The sequence below is a fragment of the Saccostrea cucullata genome, unplaced genomic scaffold, assembly GCF_032062105.1.
Source record: "Saccostrea cucullata isolate Sc308-1 unplaced genomic scaffold, CSIRO_AGI_Scuc_v1 ctg4804, whole genome shotgun sequence".
Taxonomy (NCBI): Eukaryota; Metazoa; Mollusca; class Bivalvia; order Ostreida; family Ostreidae; genus Saccostrea; species Saccostrea cuccullata.
In genome coordinates, this window is record NW_026934563.1 from 3,793 (window position 1) to 25,345 (window position 21,553).

Genomic DNA, 21,553 nt, shown 5'->3' on the forward strand with positions numbered 1-21,553 from the left:
GATATCACTTTGATTTGTTATTTCTTCCTGAGTCTCTTCATCTTTAATCAATTTAGGAATTATTTTATTTGTATAATGTCTGTTTTCTAAATTCAAAAAATAGTTTGTAGGTTTCTCTCCTTCGTCTGTCCATTTAGCTCTTGATCTCACTAAGTTTCCCATTAATCTATGATTTCTTATATTCGCCAACTCTTTCTTTTTATCTTTAATAAACATTATGTTTTGCTCATAGTTTTCTTCCAATTTATCAATATCAGATATAATTTCTTTTTCTTTTTCATTATTCCTTTTTTTAATAAAACTAGAATAAGATATTGTTTTCCCTCTTATTTCCATTGTTAATGGTTTTAGTAAATTCAGAATCATGCAACAATGAGTTATTAAATTTCCATAATCCCTTTCCATGGGTAAAATTACTCAGTTTTAGATTGAGGTATATAGGAGAATGATCAGATTTGTAACTTGATAAAATATCAGTCTCTTTTATCATACTCAACAATGAGTTTGATATCAGAAAAAAATCTAACCTTGCTTGTTTAAATGGATGAGGCTTGCGCCATGTATATCTTTGTTTTTCTGGGTGAATTTCTCTGAATACATCTGACAAATTTTGGCCAGAAATAACTTCTAATAACCTTTCTCTTGCTTTAGGATTATTAGTATAAAGATAGTTATAATAGTCCTTATCTGGGTTTATAACTAAATTAAAGTCCCCTGCGAGAATAACATGATCATTGTTCAAATTATTTATTGATTCAGAAACCATATTATAGAACCCAGGATCGTCGTCATTTGGACCATAAATTGCAATAAGACTTGTATGTACATCCCCAAGGCTAATATCAAGTGCTAAAAAGTTACCAGAGTTATCATTCACTTTGTTGTGAACTTTATATTCAAAATTATTATTTAAAAATATTGCTACACCTCTGGACTTAGACGAGAAGGAATTAAAATATACATCTATCCCCATTCATTCCTAATTTCTTCCTCCATATCTGTAGTAAAATGAGTATCTTGTAAACATAGTACATTACACTTCAATTGTCTGTAGTATTGTAAAACATCTTTTCTTTTTTTAAAATCATGAAGGCCCTGACAATTTGCAGATATTATCTTTAGCTCTGACATAACATTTTAAATTTAACAGGTGAAAAATAATTTTGTTTGTTGATGTCACCATTACATTGACCATGCACCTTTAGATCTCAAAAATGCAAAAATGTTACCTTGGTTTTTCCTTTTCTGTAAGACGCAGCTCTCATATCGTGCTTAAATGCAATGAGGAAAGAGGAAAGTAAAGAAAAGAGAAATGACAGAAGTGCATTGGGTTGAATTATAGAGATCTAAAGGTGCATGGTCAATGCACTGGTGACATCAACAAACAAAATTATCTACATCGGAAATGCCAACCGAAAGCTAAAGTTTAAACTTATCGGAATAAAATTTCGAATTCCGGTTATGCACAGAAATTAAATTCAGAACCGTACAGTGGCATTCTTATTTCCGCAATAGTCTACAAAAAAAAAATGAACCAAGGAAAACAGAGTAGTTATGTTACGAATTAGAGAAAGTCCCCTATTCACACTTTAGTTCACTCACACAGTTTTTATCGTTCCTATAATAGATTAGCAACGTCGTTCAGGAGGTTCTCCATGATGGTAAAGCGCTCGGGTCCGATATGCTCTCCCATCCATCTCGTCACAACGAATGCCGCATTGATAATTTTATTGTCTTGCATAAATTTCAGGAGGCGTCTCCCCGCTCCATGTTCACCATCATCATGATAGTTTTCAGTCACTTTATCGTTTTCACGGAATCTGTAGACCAAGATTCTGCTGTCAACACTAGCGACATAGGGGTCGATGCAGGCCTTCTTATAGAAGTTTTGAACACTTTCCACCGAGTCTACCTCAGATCCAATGGCAAAGAATTCAGATCCATTTTTTCGTACAGGATCTACGCTTTTTGTAGGAATGTCATCCAATTTCTGTGTTTCAGATGCTTCGATTTGTAAAACATCTGCACTGGTGAGCAGCGGAACTTCCTCGCTATATTTATCGCCATTTGGTAAAGTGAGGCTATTTTTTGACATTTTCACAGTAATGTTCTGTTTTTTGAAAGAATCTGATTTGTCAAAAAGTTTATTTCTGGCAGAAACGATGGACAGAGGTTGTTGAGGGGTAATGTAAAACGGTAAGGTAACCCTCGCTATTTTTTTTAGTTTCTGGGCGCTGAGAATTTCATCTTTTTTCTTACCGTCAACCAACTTGGCCGTAATAGACACTGGCCGATCAGAGTGTTGGGGACTCCATTTCTGTGAATTCTAACGAATTTGACGTCTACCCCTAGTGTTTGCTTAAAAATTTCTGGCATGGTAGAAGCAAGATCTTCATTATGGGAATATGGATAGTTATGTATTAAAATATTGTCACGCATAGACCTAGCTCGCAAATCAGTGATTTCATTGTCCATCACAGACATTTTTCTGTCAATCCTGATAACCACTGATCGCAGCAGCTCTACCTCTCAGCGCAAGTAGGCGTTTTCTGACCTAAGTGTAGATATTTCGTCATAATTGCATTCTGCTTGTTCACAAACATACTTTAGTTGTGCATTTAGGCTGTGTTCATCGGCGTCATGGTCGTAAGTTTTGTTCTTATTCGCAGACCGTAACCTCGCTTCACTGCCCTTTTCACTATCTAACGGGACCGACTCTGGAAGGTTTTCGCTTTGTAGTGAATTCGTTTTGATAGCCTTGCCTGTCCCCTCAGGTGAACTCTTATCAGCCGATTTCTTTGTACTATTTGATCTTCCTCTCCTTTGCATTTTCGGGGTATATAATTCACAGATTATAGTATAAAATGTATCCCAGGCACCCACGAACGTATGTTGTCCAAAATTCAAGTGAACGGAATAAAAATCCCAACAAATAAGCACCAAAAAACAGACCAAACACCGGACAGAATTTTAAGCGTCCATCTCCGGCGGGTGTCACGTGATCTCATTGTTTACATCAATTTTCATAGATTTTTTAAAAAGGACGTTTTCGAGGATATCTAATTTCGAGGACAAAAGCATTGGCTATGCAAATGAATAGCATATTTCTTAATTCTATGAACATTTAAATTCGTGGATCCGCTCAACAACAAAATCCTGGAAAAAAGGTGCTCAACGAATATTAATGAAACCACAGTAATTGTGTGTGTGTGTGTGAGGGTGTGTGTGTGTGTGTTCAGTTTGTTATATTTGAGCTTTTATATATTTTAGAGGCATTCACTAATGTCATTACTGATGACAAACAGGAGAAACGGAGACAGGAGAATGGAAAGACTGATCTTCACAGACAGCAGTCAAAACAAAGCAAAAGAAAGCATTTAGTAAGTTTAATTTACTAAAAACTATATGAAAAAGTTATCTTTTGGGATTTATTTTTAAACTAATCGGCCTACATTTCAAAGATATTTGTTAAATAATAGTCTTCTTTCATCATGTATAGCAGGGTTGTAGAGGAATGCAATATTCTTTGAAATTTATGATATTTTGTGTCAATGGATATTTCTACAATACTAAGGTCATATAATTCATTATCATTGATACTTGTACATATATGTTTTTGAAAAGTCTGTATGATTAACTATGCGCTTTTTCCCTCAGAAACTTGAAAGAAGAAAAAAGGCTGTGGAACATCTTAAGTTGTCTAGACGAGTCATGGACCCCAACGTCTCAAAAGAACTTGACGGGGTGCCTTCAGTTGGACATAACTTCACCCGAGAAGACTGATGACGAAAAACTCAACAAAGAGGGTCAGGCTCCCATTTTCCTGGAAATCAACCAGACTATGCAAGGGAAAAGAGACACTGGACAAGGCATAAAGACACAAGGTCCTGAAGACCGAATCTGCAGATGCCAGTTGGTTTTTGTAAGGGATGGTAGAGAGGACACAACAACATCTCCTCCTGAGAAGTGTCCAGCTTGGGCCATTTCCAGAGACTACTCCTCTTAGAGGTAAATAATTTTCTCAGATACTTATGAGCTCTTCTGAGCCAAAGGCTCAAAGAGCTAATGCTATGGCCATTTTTGCGGTGTGCGTCGTGCGGTGTGCGTTAACTTTTTAGAATATGGGCCATAACTCAAGAACCCTTTGGCCAATCATTTTTAAATTTATCACAGGGTATTCTTGGCCCAAGGTCTACCATATAAATTAAAACTAAGGGTAGGGCCTTAAAACAAGGGGAGATAATCACGAAAATAAAATCAAAAGTACTGGTTGCTAAAAAATCTTCTTCTCAAGAACCACCTGGCAGATTTTCACCAAACTTATATACAAGGGTCGGGATATTTTGAAGATTAAAAATTGTTCAATGCATGACCCTGGGGCAAAGGGCGTGGTCTCAAGGTCACTTCTAAGTTGACCAAAATTTACAGTTTATAAAAATGTTGAAATTTTGCTTACTATTAAGACTAAGATCATCAAATCTTGTAAGTTGATGCATCTCAGGACTTCACATCATGTTAATACAAAAGTAGGTCACGGTGACCTACTTTATATATTTTACTGGCTTTTGTTTTGAAATTAATTTGTAGGCATATTTTGGACACTTTAAGGCCTATGATCATAAATCTTGGTCAGATGGTGCATCTTGGGTCCTCAAACAACATCAACTTAAAAGTAGGTCATCATGACCTACTTCTTAAATTTGATGGCTACACTTTTCTAAAACATTTAATCCCATTATTTTAGACACTGAAAGGTTAGAATCACTAAATCTTGTAAGTTGATGCATCTTTGGGCTTTAGAACATATTTATTAAAAAGTAGGTCACTGTGACCTACGCAGGTAGGTTAAGAATACAACCAAATATTCTATTTGCCTATATGATATGACGTCACAGTAAGCTATATGACGTGAGGTTTAAAGATAACAATTTCCTAAAATCGATATCTCAGATTGATTTGAGGTCGTAAAAATGAATCAAAATATGCAGAGGCATAATACAAACGGAATTTTGTCGTTCCTGGGCCTCAGAAATTATCACAGGGGTTACATACCAAACCCGTGACGACATAACTGTTGATCATGCAGTAGCAGAGTGAAAGTGAAACGTAACGAGAATTGATTTAAACAAACAAGAAATCGGAGTTTAAAAGCATTAAGAATGAATATCATGTGTGATTCTTGTGGGAATAAAGCGTATGAATAAGGTATGGTGAATATAATTTTGCAATTTCTTCGTAAAATTACAGCAGGGAGGGTGTTTACTTGCCGATCAGCCTTTCCTCTGTCGTTCGTAACAAAAAAGATGCAAAAGTTCAACATTACGCCGCATACCGTGAAACATAATTTTTGTTTCTCTCTAAAGTTCTTATTCTTTTGTTTTTGGAAAGAGTGCTGCTAGAATCGTATGGGTTTCGGGTATTGATGCTTTTTTTCAATGTTTTGAATAAAATGTAAAAATGTTGGGAAGGTTTCGTCCGAAAATTTCTATGATAGGACAGTACGATTCTAGCAGCACTTTTCATGGTACAGAGATGTTTTGACATAACTATTATTACAAATTGAAACTAATTATCCCCGGGGTAGTGTTAAACTTTTCACTTTTTCATTAAGGCATATTTCCTAATTATAGACGTTACGTGGTGACGTCGTGGTGAAGTGCCTCCTGTAGTATAAGTCCCATTAAAGTCTATAGAATGCACAATTATAGCAAAAGTTTTATCCTTGGCTTTTCTGATTTATTAGTGTTACATAATTATAAAAAAAGTGTTAATTTGCCGAATTTTGATCCATGTGCTACCTTAACATACCCGCGTACTTTTTCAAATTGTTTAAAAGACATATTTTGAATACTGTTAGACCTATGATCATCAAATTTTGCCAGTTGATGCATCTTGGGTTTTCAAAGCAAGTCGACCAAAAAGTAGGTCATGGTGACCTCTTTTGACATTTCATGGCTAGATTTAAATATCTTGGGTATTAATTGGCTTAGACTTGTCAAACTTTGTCAGTTGATGCACCTTGGGTTTTCGTATATCTCAGGTGATTCGAAACACAAGGGCATGCTCTGCATGTGAAAAATTTCTTAAACGAGGTGGATTGTTGGCAGGCGGATTGGTGGGGCGGGAATATCGGCGGTCTCGTTTAAAGTCATCATTTATATAAAATACATGGTTACTGTCTTGAAATATAAGCGATATTTGGGCGAGGGTAAGAAAACGTGATAGAGGGCGAGGATTGCCGAGCCCTCTTACGTTTTCGAGCCGAACCCAAATATCGCTTATATTTCAAGACAGTAATCATGTATTTTGTTTATCATGCAACATATTCTGTACATTTGAACGTCCAAAACTAGCTATTTTCAACAGGTTTAGGCACATCTCTGCAGTTGAAACTATGACGCCATGGTGTAAAAACATTGCAATATACATGACGTCACAATGCTTTTAGAACATCGGTATACATGTACGAGGCTTTATTAGGGCAGTGACCGGATAAAGCTTTGCTTTATTATGTTACCTTTATTAAGTCAATGCAAGGGGAAGTTGCAGGATAACATAAGTTCTATGGTCGATACAACGACCTTGTCAGCAAATACAATTTATCATTGAGTCAAATGCTGACTGACGTTTTTCATACCAATTGTTAGTCCATTATTTATACACTGAATTGACGACGGATTTTTTCCGTTATTTCCTGATCATGACAACGAGCACTCGGCGGTTGTGACCGGTCGGAGGGGATGCTCACTCAACCATGGCACCTGATCCCACCTCTAATGTTTCAGAGGTCCGTGTTTGCTCTGCTCTGATTTTGTATATTGTTTAATGGACTTTGAGATTGAATACTGTTCGTTATCTCCATATCCTTCTTTTTTCACATAGTAAAACAGTGTAGTCAAGAGAAACATGATTGGACAAAGAGTTTTATTTTATGTTGTTTTTTTCTTTATCAGTCAGAATACTCATCACTCTAGATATTTGATCATTTTCATTTTTCCACTAACTGTGTCTCCAATAAAAAGATTATGATCAGCATCAATACTGAGTCCGCCTTTACATGGATGTTCTATATAACGGATAAAGTTTCCATCAACGTCTATAATGTGGACAATGTTGTTTGAGCTGTCACTTATCAGTATTTGAGTATTGACATCAGTAGCAATGTTAAGTGGGATAAAGTCTCTGTAATTTGTTTGTTTGGAGAGGTTGCCAGGATACTTGAATCGTAATCCTCCAAAAGAATTCACCACCACAACTGCCTTTCCAGCATAGTCAGCCACACAGATGTCACTATTACCATTCTCAGTTAGCAGAAGAACATTTGTAACACCAGTAGAAAACAATGGTTGTCCCAGACTGTCATATTGGATCTTCTGAGACTCCATGGTCCCTGAATATTTCACCACTCTACTTTGTGTATCATCCATAGATCGCATGCTCACCAGTAGATCTCCACTCCTTGTGTAATATAAACCAGTAGGAAACCAGTTAAATGTGCTTAATAAAACATTCATTTTGTTCCTTTTATAGATATATATGTCTGTTTGTTTCTTAGGAATATTACTTAAGGAAAACACTGGTTCAAGTTGTGAATTAATGGCTAATGTCAAAACATTATCATTTACTTGAATTGTTTGTAGAATAGATCCTGTCCTGTTTATTTGTTTGATTGTACCAATGCCACCACTGATCAAGATCTTATCTCTCCCCACACATAGCACTCTCCACAGACAGTGTTTACCTCCATAAGGACTTTGTATGGTACTTAATACCACAGGTTCATCCATCATTTTCAGCATTTCAGTCTTTTTCTGCAGTTCATCCCTAGTCTGAAGAAGACCAAACATTTCTGTGATTTGGTTTCCTTTAATAACACCAGGGAATAACTTTGGACAAGAAAAACTTGGTAATACTGGGCCTTTATGAAAATTCTTAATTCTAGATTGATAGTTTATTATGGCTGTGGCATCATTACTTTTGATGATATCTTTATTCTTTTGAACAAGGTGATTGACTTCTTTTTCAGCCAAGGACTGACTTTCTTTGCTCTTTCTAACAGCTTCTTTCTTTTGATAGGCTAGCTGATCTTTCAGTTGACTTCCGGCTTCATGCACAGCTTTGCAAATTTTTTCCTCTTGATCTTCTATTGATGCTAGAACTTTGTCAAACTCTGTTGTGTCTGTACACAGATTTATGTTTTTGTATTTTGGAACAATTGTACTTTCCAGTTCTTCTGTATCAGATATTATTTGCCGTTTATGTTCTTGTAAAATATCATGGATTTCAGTAAATTCATGTTTTTTGTGCAAACCCATAAGACACTGAATACAGATTTGTATTTGACAGTTTTGGCAATACATTTCACATCGCTTTTTCTCATGTGTAGGGCATGTTGGAAGAACAACAGAGTATTCTTTTCTAGAAGTGTATCCAACAACTTCATGTTCCTTTGATTTGTCTGCCATATGCTTTGGTATGCATGAGAGGCAAAGGTCCACATGACAAAGGTTGCAGTGATGTTCTACAGGGTTTGTACACAACTGGCAGCAAATAATATCCTGTCCCTGGGCGGTAGCCATATCTGTTGTGATGTAGGATAAGAAAAAATAATTTTACCAGGTTAAAGTACACGGAAATGATGCAATCATTGAATTTCATAGAATTTTTAATTGTCATATTGATGCATATGCATACAACTTATTTAGACACTCAGTAATGTTGTACCTCAAGGAAGTCACTTATACAAACTCACAAATTTAAAACATTATTTACAAAGAAATTAAAAAAAATATATTTTCAATGCTGTACATGAAATAGTATTTAAAATTTTCCATTATCAGTTCAGCATTTAAATTAAATCAATATTAAACATTGAAAGACTTGAGAACATACTCACTATTTCCTATCGATTCACTATAAAATTCAACAATCTTTTTACTTTCGTTTTAAGCTAGTGTAATGAATTTTCTGGATCAATATACAGCTTTTTATCCTTGGTTTAACAGGTAGACAGGTGATTTAAATTTTCAAAGCTTTTCAAAACTGGGTCATCGTTACAGCTATATATGTAAAGATATTTGAGTTAGTCAAACATAAATCAGACCTTTAAAAATGGTCTGTTCCCCATGCGCGGATCTAGAGGGGGGTCGGGGGGTCAGCCCCCCCCCCTTGAATTTCCAGGTTATTAATTAAAGAGTTAAAGCCACGAAGTGCCGAAATCGGCCCTGTGATTATGAGTAAAATAAAGTTTCCCTAATTGGAAAATATATCATAGCATGAAAAAGCTAAGACCTTATTTCTTTAAAAAACATTTTTATTTTTCCGCGAAAACTCATGCAGGTAGATACTATAACAAGCTAAACCCGTATCGGTCACCATTTTTTTAGCAAATTCAGCTACCTGTCATCAGTTTAATCACAAAATTCACTATCCCCCCAAGCCTCGATCTAAAAACGATTGAAAGAAAAAAAATAAATAATAAAATGAGGACAAAAAGACAAAAACATTTTTGGATCGAGGCCTGGGGGTTATGTGCATTGTTAACTTACTTCCTCTGCAAAAACCCGGAATTTTTCATTCCATGCATTGCTTTTTTTGGCATGTGTCATCGAAATGCCGATATTAAATTTAAAAAAAAAAATAAAAACGAACACAGGGAATAATTACCCTATTAATAAGTCCTGTTTATTTGAAATTAGTTAAAATTTAAAAAAAAAATAAAAAAAAAAAAAAGAAGATCCGTATTTATCACACATATCGTATGCTGAACATGATTCCAAATATTAAACATTCAATACGTACTCGTCAGCTGCTCGTAATCTTGAAAAATGAAGATGAAGATTATTCAACTTTACACGCAGCACTGTTAAGGCTTACTATAAGAAATCAACGGAAAATAAAAGTGCCAAAAAAGGGGAATTTTTAATATTGAATTTATTTTTATTCAGTAATTCTAATATCACAGAACTTAAATACTTATGGAAATAGCATAGTTTAACGTACTCTGTACTGTGTAGAGTTTGGTCCCATCGATGGACAGTCACGTGATAAACGCATAGCAGGTACACAGAATGTAGGTCAATAACAAATTTCAATATCGCAAGGACATACCCTAATTAAATTTAAAAATTCAAGCTTTTAATTGTTTCTGTGTACTTCGTAGTTTCTGAAAAGAGCTGCTGCTTTGAATAGAATTTGCGTTTTAATACTTAAATGTTTAAGTAAATAGGCCAATGTCGAAATATGTTAGAATTTTACCAAATATTTTGTGTACTTATACAATCACGGCCTCGGTTTAAAGAAAGCAGCAGCACTTTTCAAGTTAAGGAATATATCCTTTATCTATATTTAAAAAATGGTTCAGATCTATGCAGTGTATGGCCTTGCGAAAGTACGATTTTATGGGGCATCTCGATGTAAAATATACGTAACCTGTACATAAATAACGACATAATTAATAAAATACATTCTCTTTGTTGTTAATTAACAATCGCACCAAACAAAGGCTATACCTTGGTATTAATCGACTATTTAAAATCTGTAAATAATATTCCGTTAAAAAATAAAACACATTTTTATTGATAAACAATTTCTCAATTTGCCTCTCACAGCAAAAAATATCGAAGTACGTCATTTTTATCAGTATGACGTCATGTCTACAAGTTCATCGCAATGAGTGCTTAGTTATTAATCAGCTACAGGGGTTTTAACTAGCAACTTTTTTTTAAATGCATTGATAAGTTATAATGTTGTTTATTATGCTAATACTGTTCAGTGTTGGAAATTATTTCATTTACACGTATTATGAGAACTACATAGATGTCATATTTTTGTGTGACGTCATAGTATACTTTTCCCGTATAAATTAGGCCCCGCCCCCTTCTTCAAGCCTTAACAATGCTGCGCAAACCAAGGCAGACTGAAGAAGTATAAACACACACAAGGTAAGTAGTTTTCTTCATCGATTGAAAAAACATAAAAACGTAAACAAATACTCCACTGAAGTTACTGGATCCACCTATAGTCTTTTTATATACTAGCACGACACCGGTGTGACCTCCCTTCGTTTCAAACATGTAGTCTAAACAACAATTTCTTTGATTGATCCAAATATACTGTACATATCTAATAATTTAAAAAGCATCTTGAGTGAATGTCTTGCACAAATACTTTCCTGCTTTAGTTTGTTTTTATCTCGATACACACGAAACGTCTGTTGGGGTAAGGGGCACCTCTGGACAATGGGGGAAAACTCGGACAAGATTTAAATACAGAGGAGTAAATAAAATATATCTTGACCTTCGCTTAATTTAATTTTATACATTTATTGAATCTGAGCCTCTTATTTTTGATCAGTTGGACTGTACATAGCCGACATCGTTTATGACAGAATCAAGATTGTTTACGTTTCCTTGTCAACGGGCACTTGGTCAACCGGTGACTAGAGATTTCGATCCATGGATATTCCGGTTCATCAAATTTTATCATCCAATTTAAACCCTAGCGGAATACAATCAAAGAATGGATGTGAATAAAGAATTAATAAATTCTAAATAAATCAATAATATTTGTAAATAGAAAAATGTTAAATAAATCGCTGTACAGATGTGTTCCAAAAGTGAAGATACACTTTTATATATTTCACTGAAAACCAGTTTGTAAACTGAATTGTAAATTATTTTATCCGAAATTTCTTGATAATCCATGAAAGTGAAGTTGAAGTTGAAGTTGATGAAAGCAATAGTTTTTGTCTGATCAGCATTGATAATTATTTTTTTTGTATTTTGAGCCTGACATGAATTTTTAAGTCACATTTCCACAATGAATTTTATAGTCAACATTGATCTTGAATTCTCGAACTGATTTTAAGTGATATGACCTTTTTATTTTTACAGCAAATTAAGTATACATGTATAATAATTCTTAAAGAAAGATAACGGCAAATTTTCAGATTTAATTATGGAAATAAATAATTAAATTAGACAAAAATTGACCATTTGCCTGTGATTTTACGAAATGTTATTTTGAATGAAATATAAAAAGAAAAAAATAATAAAATTATCTTCATGCACTTTTGCCACACAATTGTATCTTAAATGGGGAAATAAATGCAGGAATAAAAAGATCAATAGGGAACTTGAAGATAAATAAATGAAAGAACATTACATGTACGCCCTTAAAATACGCATTTAAAACAATCTTTAAAAAAAAAAAAAAAAAAAAAACCAATATATATAATTTCACCTTTGTCATCGTTATACATGCAATAAAAAATATTTTTGTCAAGATATATATTTATTAATATTCTTTCGATCATTGACAAAAATAAACTAAACTATACAAAAATATATAGTTGTAAGAAGGATATGGAAATATTCGAACAGTACTCAATCTCAACGTCCATTAAACAAATATACAAAATAAGAGCAGAGCAAACACGGACCTCCGAAACATCAGAGGTGGGATCAGGTGCCATGGAGGAGTGAGCATCCCCTGCCGACCGGTCACACCCGCCGTGTGCTCGGTGTCATAATCAGGATATAACGGAAAAATCCGTGGTCAATTCAGTGTATAAATAATGGACTAACAATTGGTATGAAAAACGTCAGATATTCATAAATAAAAGAAGTGTATATTTATATAAAATCTGTTTATTCTAAGTTTTCTGGGCTGATTTCTTTTAAAATGTTCAAGTCGAATGAAATTGAAAAGAAATGAAGTCTTAAAAAATTAAAATGAATTTTTGAATAATTGAAAAAGTGAGCATTTCATTGTTACTTACATGCCTTTTTTTACAGAATGGAGCTAGTTGACGACAGAAAGAGATTCCCATGTGTTTTATGTAAGAAAAGAACTAAGCCAAATGACAGGAGGAAATGTGAAAGCATTGAAATAAGAAAATTTCTGAGGAAAACTTTCATGGTGGATGCTAGACCAGTGGATGTGTTATGTAATAAATGCAGACACTACTACTACAAAAACAAAAAAGTAAAACAAAAACCTCCTATTCATGCAAAAACTGATAATGAACCTCAAGGAAACTCATCATGTCTTAGTCCACCATCTGTTACCCTGCCTCTTCAAAGGACTGTTTCTTCCCATGCCTACTGCTTTATATGCAAGCGACCAGGACCGAAGCTCATCGTTGTGCCAGTATCAGCAAGACTCTCTGCATTCATTCACAAAGAAGTGATTATTCCTTCGGGTAGCAGGTGTTGTCCCTCACACATTGCAAATGATGATTTCATCGCAGGAGCACTGGATAACTTACAGACAATAGAAACATCATTTTTGAACAGAAGTACCATCGTAGACCTCATCACCAGGATAAGGAATTATGCAATTCAGAATTGTACATCCAAATTCACGTTTAATCCTTCATACCTTAACAACCTGGATTACATCACTCTTACTGGAATACCTAAAGACCAGTTTGCAGATCTGCATCAGGAGATAAAATCAGAAATTAGAAATACACCCAGTAGAACATCAACAATGTCTCTAGGAATTTTTCTACTGAAAATGCGATCTGGAATGTCAAACCAGTTGATGTCAACCATATTTGGCATTTCAAAGTCATCCATACGAAGAGCAATTTCAACTGTCAGGACTGCACTGATGAAAAAGTTTGTTCCACAAAACGTAGGATTACAACATATATCTCGCCAAGAAGTGATAGCAAACCACACCAGACCACTGGCCCAATCTCTCTTTCGAAATGTGACACAAAGTCAAGCCATTGCAGTCCTGGATGGTACTTATATATTCATCCAAAAAAGCAACAATTTCCAATTCCAAAGAAGGACATACAATATGCATAAAGTTCGACCCTTGGTGAAGCCTATGGTTGTTGTCTCAACGGATGGATATTTCCTGACAGTAGTGGGTCCCTATCTTGCTGACAGTCGAAACAACGATGCAGCCATCCTGAATCATATGTTGAAATCTAATATTGAAGATATCAAGAACTGGTTTCAGGATGAAGATATATTCATAGTTGACATGGGATTCCGTGATGCTCTTGGAGTTTTGGAGGAGTTTGGGATTAAAGCCTATATGCCTCATCTTCTTGCTAAAGGGGAAAAACAAATGCCGACACCTGATGCAAATGCCAGTCGGTTGGTTACAAAGGTAAATACATACCTTGATATAAGTTACCAACTTAAAAATATGCAGTGCAGCAGAAAATTTGATTTAAAAAAATCTTATTTTGTTGCTTTTTAATCTGATGTTCAATTACTGAGCAGAGGGATTTATTGGCTTATTGACATATAGGCTTTGTCTTGATACCCATTTAAGATTTTTATTTACATTATTTACTTAATGTTTTTTCATTTCAACATTTATTGACAGATTCGTTGGGTTGTTGAGGCGGCCAATTCCAGGATAAAGCGCTGGAAATATCTTGCACATACCCTCCCAACAAACCAGGTTCCCTTCATAGGGGACTATGTGCGAATTGTGTGCGCTATTTCCAATAAGTATTTACCACCCCTTTCTACAGGAAACGCAGATGATGATGAAGCTCTCGCAAACAAGATGCAGTACCTATCAAAGAGGGTAAATATCCTACAGATCTTTGTGGAAGAAAATGCCCTTGACAAGAGGTCATCTAGCTGGGAAGTTTCTTCTGATTCTTTGAATGTCCCCAAGCTGGATGAAGAAGAACTTAGAAATTTAACTTGTGGTGTATACCAACTAAGGCTTTGTCCAAGTTATATTCAAGAATACATTGAAGGTGATGCAGATATCTTGGTCCATAAAGAACATCCTGGCTTAATTCGAGTTAAGTTGCAGAGTAGGCACATATCATCTAAGAAGTATATGCTCTGGATTCAATATACGGAATCAGCAGTCACTGCTTGGTATTGCAAATGCTGTGGGGGTGCACGTGTGGTAGGTGTCTGTTCGCACATCGCATCTGTTGTCTGGTATTTAGGATTTGCAAGGCACAACGTTGGGGATGTTTCAGCTACAGGTATTCAGAACTGGGGTGAATATGTCAAAGACGCTGCAGTTATTGATGCTTCTGACAATGATGACAGTGACATTGAAGAGTGAAAGCTAGGGATATCATATAAAGCGAATATGAAATACCAACATTTTTTAATCATTACTCACTGTTTATTTTCATTTAATATGTGAAGTCCTTTATACCTGTACATTTTAAAGTATCAAAAAATATCCCTTTAATTGGATAGGTTTATGCACATGAAGTGAAATATTGTAATTCATCTTGCAATTGAATAATTGTTATCTTTATGTTACATGAGACTGAACATACATGTAATGTGTAGTGTACATTTATATAAAAAATCTGTGGTTATGATTGTTATGCCATAGGAAGGAAAACCAGAAAATGAACATGTATGACAAATGAATTTAAAGTTTGGTTTAATTGGATTGGATAACATTGTCACTATAAATTGTAAAATAAAATGCATTCTTGAAAAATTATTTTTACAGCTACATAAATGTGATACAAAAATTCAACACTGTATCTGGAAATCACCTATTTACAATAATGGAATAAATATTACATGTATCTCTAAAGGGATTTATAGGTTTAATAATTTTTTCGTAAGGTTTTCCTAATACATATAGGCAGATTCACTTAAAATTTTTAGTGTGAAATAGTAATAAAATCCATGTTAATCTAGTAAAATTAAAGATGTGAACACAATTATTTCTTTTATTATATTGCTATCATTTTGATTTTTTTTTCTAGGTAAAAAGAAAGTGCGCATCCTATGTTAATTATTAAGTACATAATTCTGAAAATAAAGATTTTTCTTCAGTAAACGGAGGATGAACATGTATACGTGCATATCTCTTCTTATTTCCCTAATAACGTTATAATATAATGTCAACGTCATAACGTCATGGTAAATAATTATGTAGAAAACAATAGCAATTTTACGTGGCTGTAAAAAGAAAACTAGAAAAGATATTTCAAAAAAATAAAATGTTTTATAACCTTCAAGTCTTCAAGTATTACTTGTGTTAGTTTCATTTATTTTTGGCACAGAGCGGATTTTTGCACTTCGTGGCTTTTGCTCTTTATATACAAAAGCAAGGAAAAAGTTAACTTGGACCCCCCCCCCTCCTCAGAAAACGCCGACCCCCTGGTAAATGTGAACTTGTATTAAAGTGGTCTGAAAAGTTAAAGACTTGAAGCATTAAAAGTCATCGTCTACCCCCCTCCCCCCCCCCCCCGGAATACGGAATTTTCATTTTAACTTTAGAAGCAACGACATTGAAAGAATGCGTACAATATCATGAAGGATGTACATCTATGCAAATGTCGATGTATCCCCACTGCCACATACTGTCTCGTTTAAACTTATAATGACATGAAAGAAACTTCAATTATTCCCTTTATATCACAGGGGAATTGAACATAACCATTTTTTAATAAATAAAATTAAAAGAAATAAAATTAAAAAATCAACATATTCAAGTTCAATATAACTTGAATTCGTATCTAGGTTTCATGTGATATGGAATGCATAACGCATACATATATGGACTTAAAACTCGAAATTAAGATATGACGAAGACGTACTGTCAATTAACAATGGAGATTTCCATTCCTACGTCGATACGATATATCATGGTGAGCTTGAGATAAAAGATTCAACTGAGATGGACACATCTGTTTCATACTCGAATATTTTTCTTGAAAAAGACGTTAATGGTAATCTAAAAACCTAAATCTATGATAAAAGTGATGACTTTATTTTTTCTATCGTCAACGTCTGTTACTTATGCAGCAATATACCTTCATCACCTGCATTCGGAGTGTATATATCTCAGTTGATTCGATACGCAAGGGCATGCTCTACGTATGAACAATTTCTAAAACGAGATAAATTGTTGAACAGCAAGTTGATGAAACAAGAGTATCAACAGTCTCTTTTAAAGTCATCATTTCTTATAGTCTATGGTCGATACAATGACCTTGTCAGCAAATACAATTTATCATTGAGACAAATGCCTACTGACATTTTTCCTACTAATTGTTAGTCCATTGTTTATACACTGAATTGGCGGTGTTTTTTTTCTCATTATTTCCAGATCATGTCAAGAAGCACACGGCGGGTGTGAACGGTTGGCAGGGGATGCTCACTCCTCCGTGGCACCTGGTCCCACCTCTGATGATTCAGAGGCCCGTGTTTGCTCTGTTCTTATATACCCGTATTTTGTATTCTTTTATGAATCCTCAAACTGAAAGCTATCATCTTATTTTTGGAAAAGACATTGTTATAGCGACAGTATTTTCTTTTATGTACGTAATGTATATGTAATTTTTGAGAAATTGTACAAAAAGACAATTATTGATCGATTTGTCTCGATCACATGACAAATATTGAAGCATATATAAAGTCTCAACATCAATTTTGTCTGCATATCAAGTCTTCAACATCAAAATATTTGCGTGTTGTGGGTCCCCTTATTAAACCGGACTGTTTGTATAAGGCTGTGGGTCCTCATGCAGGCAAACAGTTTTGATCCAGGGGTATAGGAAAACCACACTTTGGCCACGGACAAAGTTAATATATATTTTGTTATAGCTTTTATTTATTTCTTAAGTGCGGGACGAGGGCATTTTAATTGCTGGCTTCCTTGCTGGAAAACTTATTCATCTGAATTAATTTTAATTTTTTTTCATACAGATGACTCCCAAACTTGCATTAATGGTGATTATTTTTATTTAATATTTTGATATTTTTAAATTCGGTCAGTTTTATAATTGTCTTTCGCCAAAAAGTGTGAAGCAAGCCATCTATAATCTCTGATATATATTTTTCCTTATCACGGGACGGGGAATTTTTTTTATGTTTTCCATGTTGTATTTTTTATCTGCACTGTTTAAACTCCATCAATTTCGTAATTGTCTTTCGCTAAAAAATTGTGAAGTCGTTCAATATATATCTTAGATATATACCCGGTAAAATATTGAAATATAAGATATTTTCATTATAGATCCATTTAAACGCTCTGTTAAGGAATAGACTTTATTACAATAGTTGGTGTTTTATTTGACAATAACCTTGCTATTGTACTCAGAGTCAATTTCCATCCTGCCTCTGATAAAAATATAGTGAAATTTCATTATTCGAGAAGCATACTGCATGAAACGATGTTTCTTTGTCTACCAATTTAACCTCATATTGGATGCCATTATGAATACCCTTCGTAACAATTATTATACTTGCTTTTGTCCTCATAGGTATATATATATATATATATATATATATATATATATATATATATATATATATATATATATATATATATATATATATATTTATATTGTTTCTCTATGATTTTCTAACAATTCCTTACTTAAAGAATCGTATTTCCCCCGTGGTTCTATCTCCAATAACAAGATTCTGATCAACATCTAGACACACACGGATATTCTACAGTGTTTTCAATAAGATTTTAAATAGAAGGAAAAATAGATGGAATAGCAGGAAACCAGTCTTGGCGAGGGGTCTGGGGGCCGCCTTAGGCCCCCAGCGGGTCCAGGGCAGAGCCCTGGTAGGGGGCCCAGGGGGGCGAAGCCCCCCGGCGGAAAACGAAAATCAGCATTTTTGACTCATTTTCTTACCTCTCAGGCTATTAAAAAAGTACCATTTTTTCACATTCCTCTCACTATCAATTATCAAATTTTACCTTAAAAAGCCAATTAGAAAACATTTTTTACCTTTTCACAGATTTGTTTGGCAGTTTTTGACAGACTGAGTTTTTTTTTCTTCTGAAAACTAAGTGTCTATACAAACATATAGACAACTTAAGTATGAAATTCTAGTACAGACAATTGTCTGTGGTAAAATATTATACTAAAAATTCTACATATTTGTCCCTTTCACATAAATTAGTCAGGTCTTTTATTCAAAATTCAAAAATAAATTATTTAGTTAAAAATGTAATTTTTTTCAACACTTGGTGATGTATAGTACCCTCCAAAAATTGAAATATTCTGCAATCTTAGACGTTTCATAAATTAATTTTAAAACTTATTTACTTTGGCATTTTCATTTGGTACAGATTGTCAGAACAAAATAATTAAGAAAATGGAATTTGATACAAAATACTAGTACATTAAAACCTTCCCAAATGTGAAAATGATTCTGTTCCTGTATTTCAAGATATCTTTACACGAATAAATGAGAATAAAATTTTACATTTTCAGTTTGAGGAAATTCTGTAAGAATTTCTACATGTACGTCTGAGTCACGATCAAAATAATAAGACTTTTATTCGTAATTATTACGTCTTAGCTTAACACTTGAGATTTTCAGTTTGAGGAAATTCTGTAAGAATTCAACATTTTTCGTAAGGTCTTAAAATTATATTTATTTGCTGTTTTTTTTCACCGGGGAACCCCTCACTTGATATTAAGCTAGGCTGCCGCACAATCAATTTTCAATCAAAATTATAAAACACAAAAAATTCTTTTTGGAAGGGACCATTCTTTATGCCTCTTAATGTATGTGATCTCAAACGCATGTGTTACAGCAGCAGCAGCACGTTTCTCCACGACTTCGCTCAAATATTCGTTGTCCGCGCCGCCATTGCATGACACGATCGATCTAATCAAACTTCCTTGAAAAAAGAGCGCACTCAAGGGAAGCTACTCTAAATCATGGAAATAGTTGCGATAAAATCTATGGATTTCACGTATCAGCCCCGGCAAAATCTTAATGACGGAAATTTCATAGCCGGCAAAATTTCTCGTACAGGCGGTTAATTTTGCCGGTTGCCGGCTCTTATTGAAAACACTGTTCTATATATAAAACAAAGTTACCATCACAATTTAGGGTATGGAAAACGTTACGAGAACTCTAAGTTATCAGTATTTGAATACTGACATCAGTAGCGATATTAAATGGTAGGAATAGTGCATTTTCCCTCTGATTGGAGGAGTGACCCTGATATTTGAACCTTAAACACCCGGATGAATCGACCACAATGACGACACTTCAACCAAAGGCAGACACACAAATTTCGCCGTTGCCATTTTTAGCGAGATTTAGCATACCTCCCACTTTAATTAGTACCAAACAAAGGTTGTCCCTGACTGTCATATTGGATCTCCCTAATCTCTGAATCTGTGTTGTCCCTGTGTATCTCACCACTATACTCTGTACGCCATCTTGTGTTTGCAATTAGTAGATCTCCATTTGCAGTATAATGTAGACCTCTTCCCAGCCAGTCCGTTAATTAATTCTAAAAGTATCTCAACCTTTTTATTTCTGTTAATGTACACTTGTCTGTCGGACCGACCGATTTAGAAAATTGGTTCCTGGTGTGAGTTGACTGTCATCGCTGACACGACATTAGAAGTCTTTACTGTTTGTAAAAGAAACCCATTCCTGTCTATAACTCTCAGTGTATCATCTCGGCCACTGATCCAGATCAAGTTTTTCCCACACAGTTTACCTTCCATAATTCCTCCATGTAAAAGCTTCCTCTGAACGGAGTCTGAATGGTGGACAGGACTGTTACGTCGTGCATTTTGTTTAGGACACCATCAGCACTATCTGGTGCGTAGTTGCTCGGAGTTTCCTCATGAGACTTGTATGCAGGATAAATAACACAATCTTCTTTTCTTTTCTTTTTTGGAGGGCATTCATCGACTTCATACAAATTATCAACCATGTGCATTAGTGCGATACAATCCAAATTTCACACACGGACAGAGATAATGATTGTACAGAGAAGTTCCAACATGAGAAGAACAGGACCTAAAATAAATAATTTCCCGTTCTTCAGCAAAAAGCTCTGGTTGCATGTCTGGTAAAATAAAACGAAGATATGAATTTTCACCCTAAGCATTACGCAAGTCTACTGTCTTTATGCATTCATTTAGGGTAGCATATTGAATCTGATTTGATATATATAAGTAAAGTAGGAATGTAACAATGAATCTTTGACTTTTTAAACCAAAAATCAACAAAATTGATGTTTTACAATCTTTATTGTAAGATTCACTATATCATGTATATAGCGCTCATCAATTGAAAAGCTCAAATACTCAGTTTACTAAGCTTTTCTATTTTTTTTTATCCGATATTTATATCTGTTTTACCTGTTTGTCCGTCTGTCTTACTGTTTAAACTTGAAGCATTTTCGGCTCCTTTTATAAACCACTGGGCCAATTTCCCTCTAAATGTAACCTGACGTAAGCAATTTAGCAAGAGTAAGTGTAAGACCATATATTTTTCAATGGGAGGGAATCAGAACCAAAAAATAGGTTAATTAAAATCTGCTTATCCGCAATTAGCTGCAAAAATATAAACCTCACCGATTTCTTTTTAATTTGACCCCCCCCCATTCACCCTCCCCCACGAAAGTGCTACATTATTGATTTAGCTCCCCCCCCCCCCTTTTACATTTGTACTAAATAGAATTCCTGTGTTTGGACAAGTTTTCCATTTTAATTTTTTTGTTTATTGCTTTAGGTAAGCTAGCGTTTTCTCTCCGGCCTTTCGGTCCTCAAAACACCTTCCTATACATTAACCTCTGAATCCGCCACTTACTG

At 34.6% G+C, this 21,553-nt stretch overlaps 2 protein-coding genes and 1 pseudogene across 2 annotated transcripts; 1 reads left to right on the forward strand and 2 right to left on the reverse strand.

Moving 5' to 3' along the window:
- Window positions 1-1,500: 1,500 nt before the first annotated feature.
- On the reverse strand, window positions 1,501-2,829 carry LOC134241006 (uncharacterized; annotated as a pseudogene).
- A 4,136-nt stretch (window positions 2,830-6,965) lies between these two features.
- Window positions 6,966-8,579, reverse strand: LOC134241005 (tripartite motif-containing protein 2-like). The gene has a single exon (XM_062723099.1). It carries the CDS (start codon window positions 8,577-8,579, stop codon window positions 6,966-6,968), a length of 1,614 nt encoding a protein of 537 aa, XP_062579083.1.
- A 4,180-nt stretch (window positions 8,580-12,759) lies between these two features.
- LOC134241007 (uncharacterized) lies at window positions 12,760-15,185 on the forward strand. The gene is made up of 2 exons (XM_062723100.1): window positions 12,760-14,130; window positions 14,353-15,185. The coding sequence occupies exons 1-2, from the start codon at window positions 12,799-12,801 to the stop codon at window positions 15,058-15,060; spliced, it is 2,040 nt and encodes a 679-aa protein (XP_062579084.1). The 5' UTR covers window positions 12,760-12,798; the 3' UTR covers window positions 15,061-15,185.
- Window positions 15,186-21,553: the final 6,368 nt, after the last annotated feature.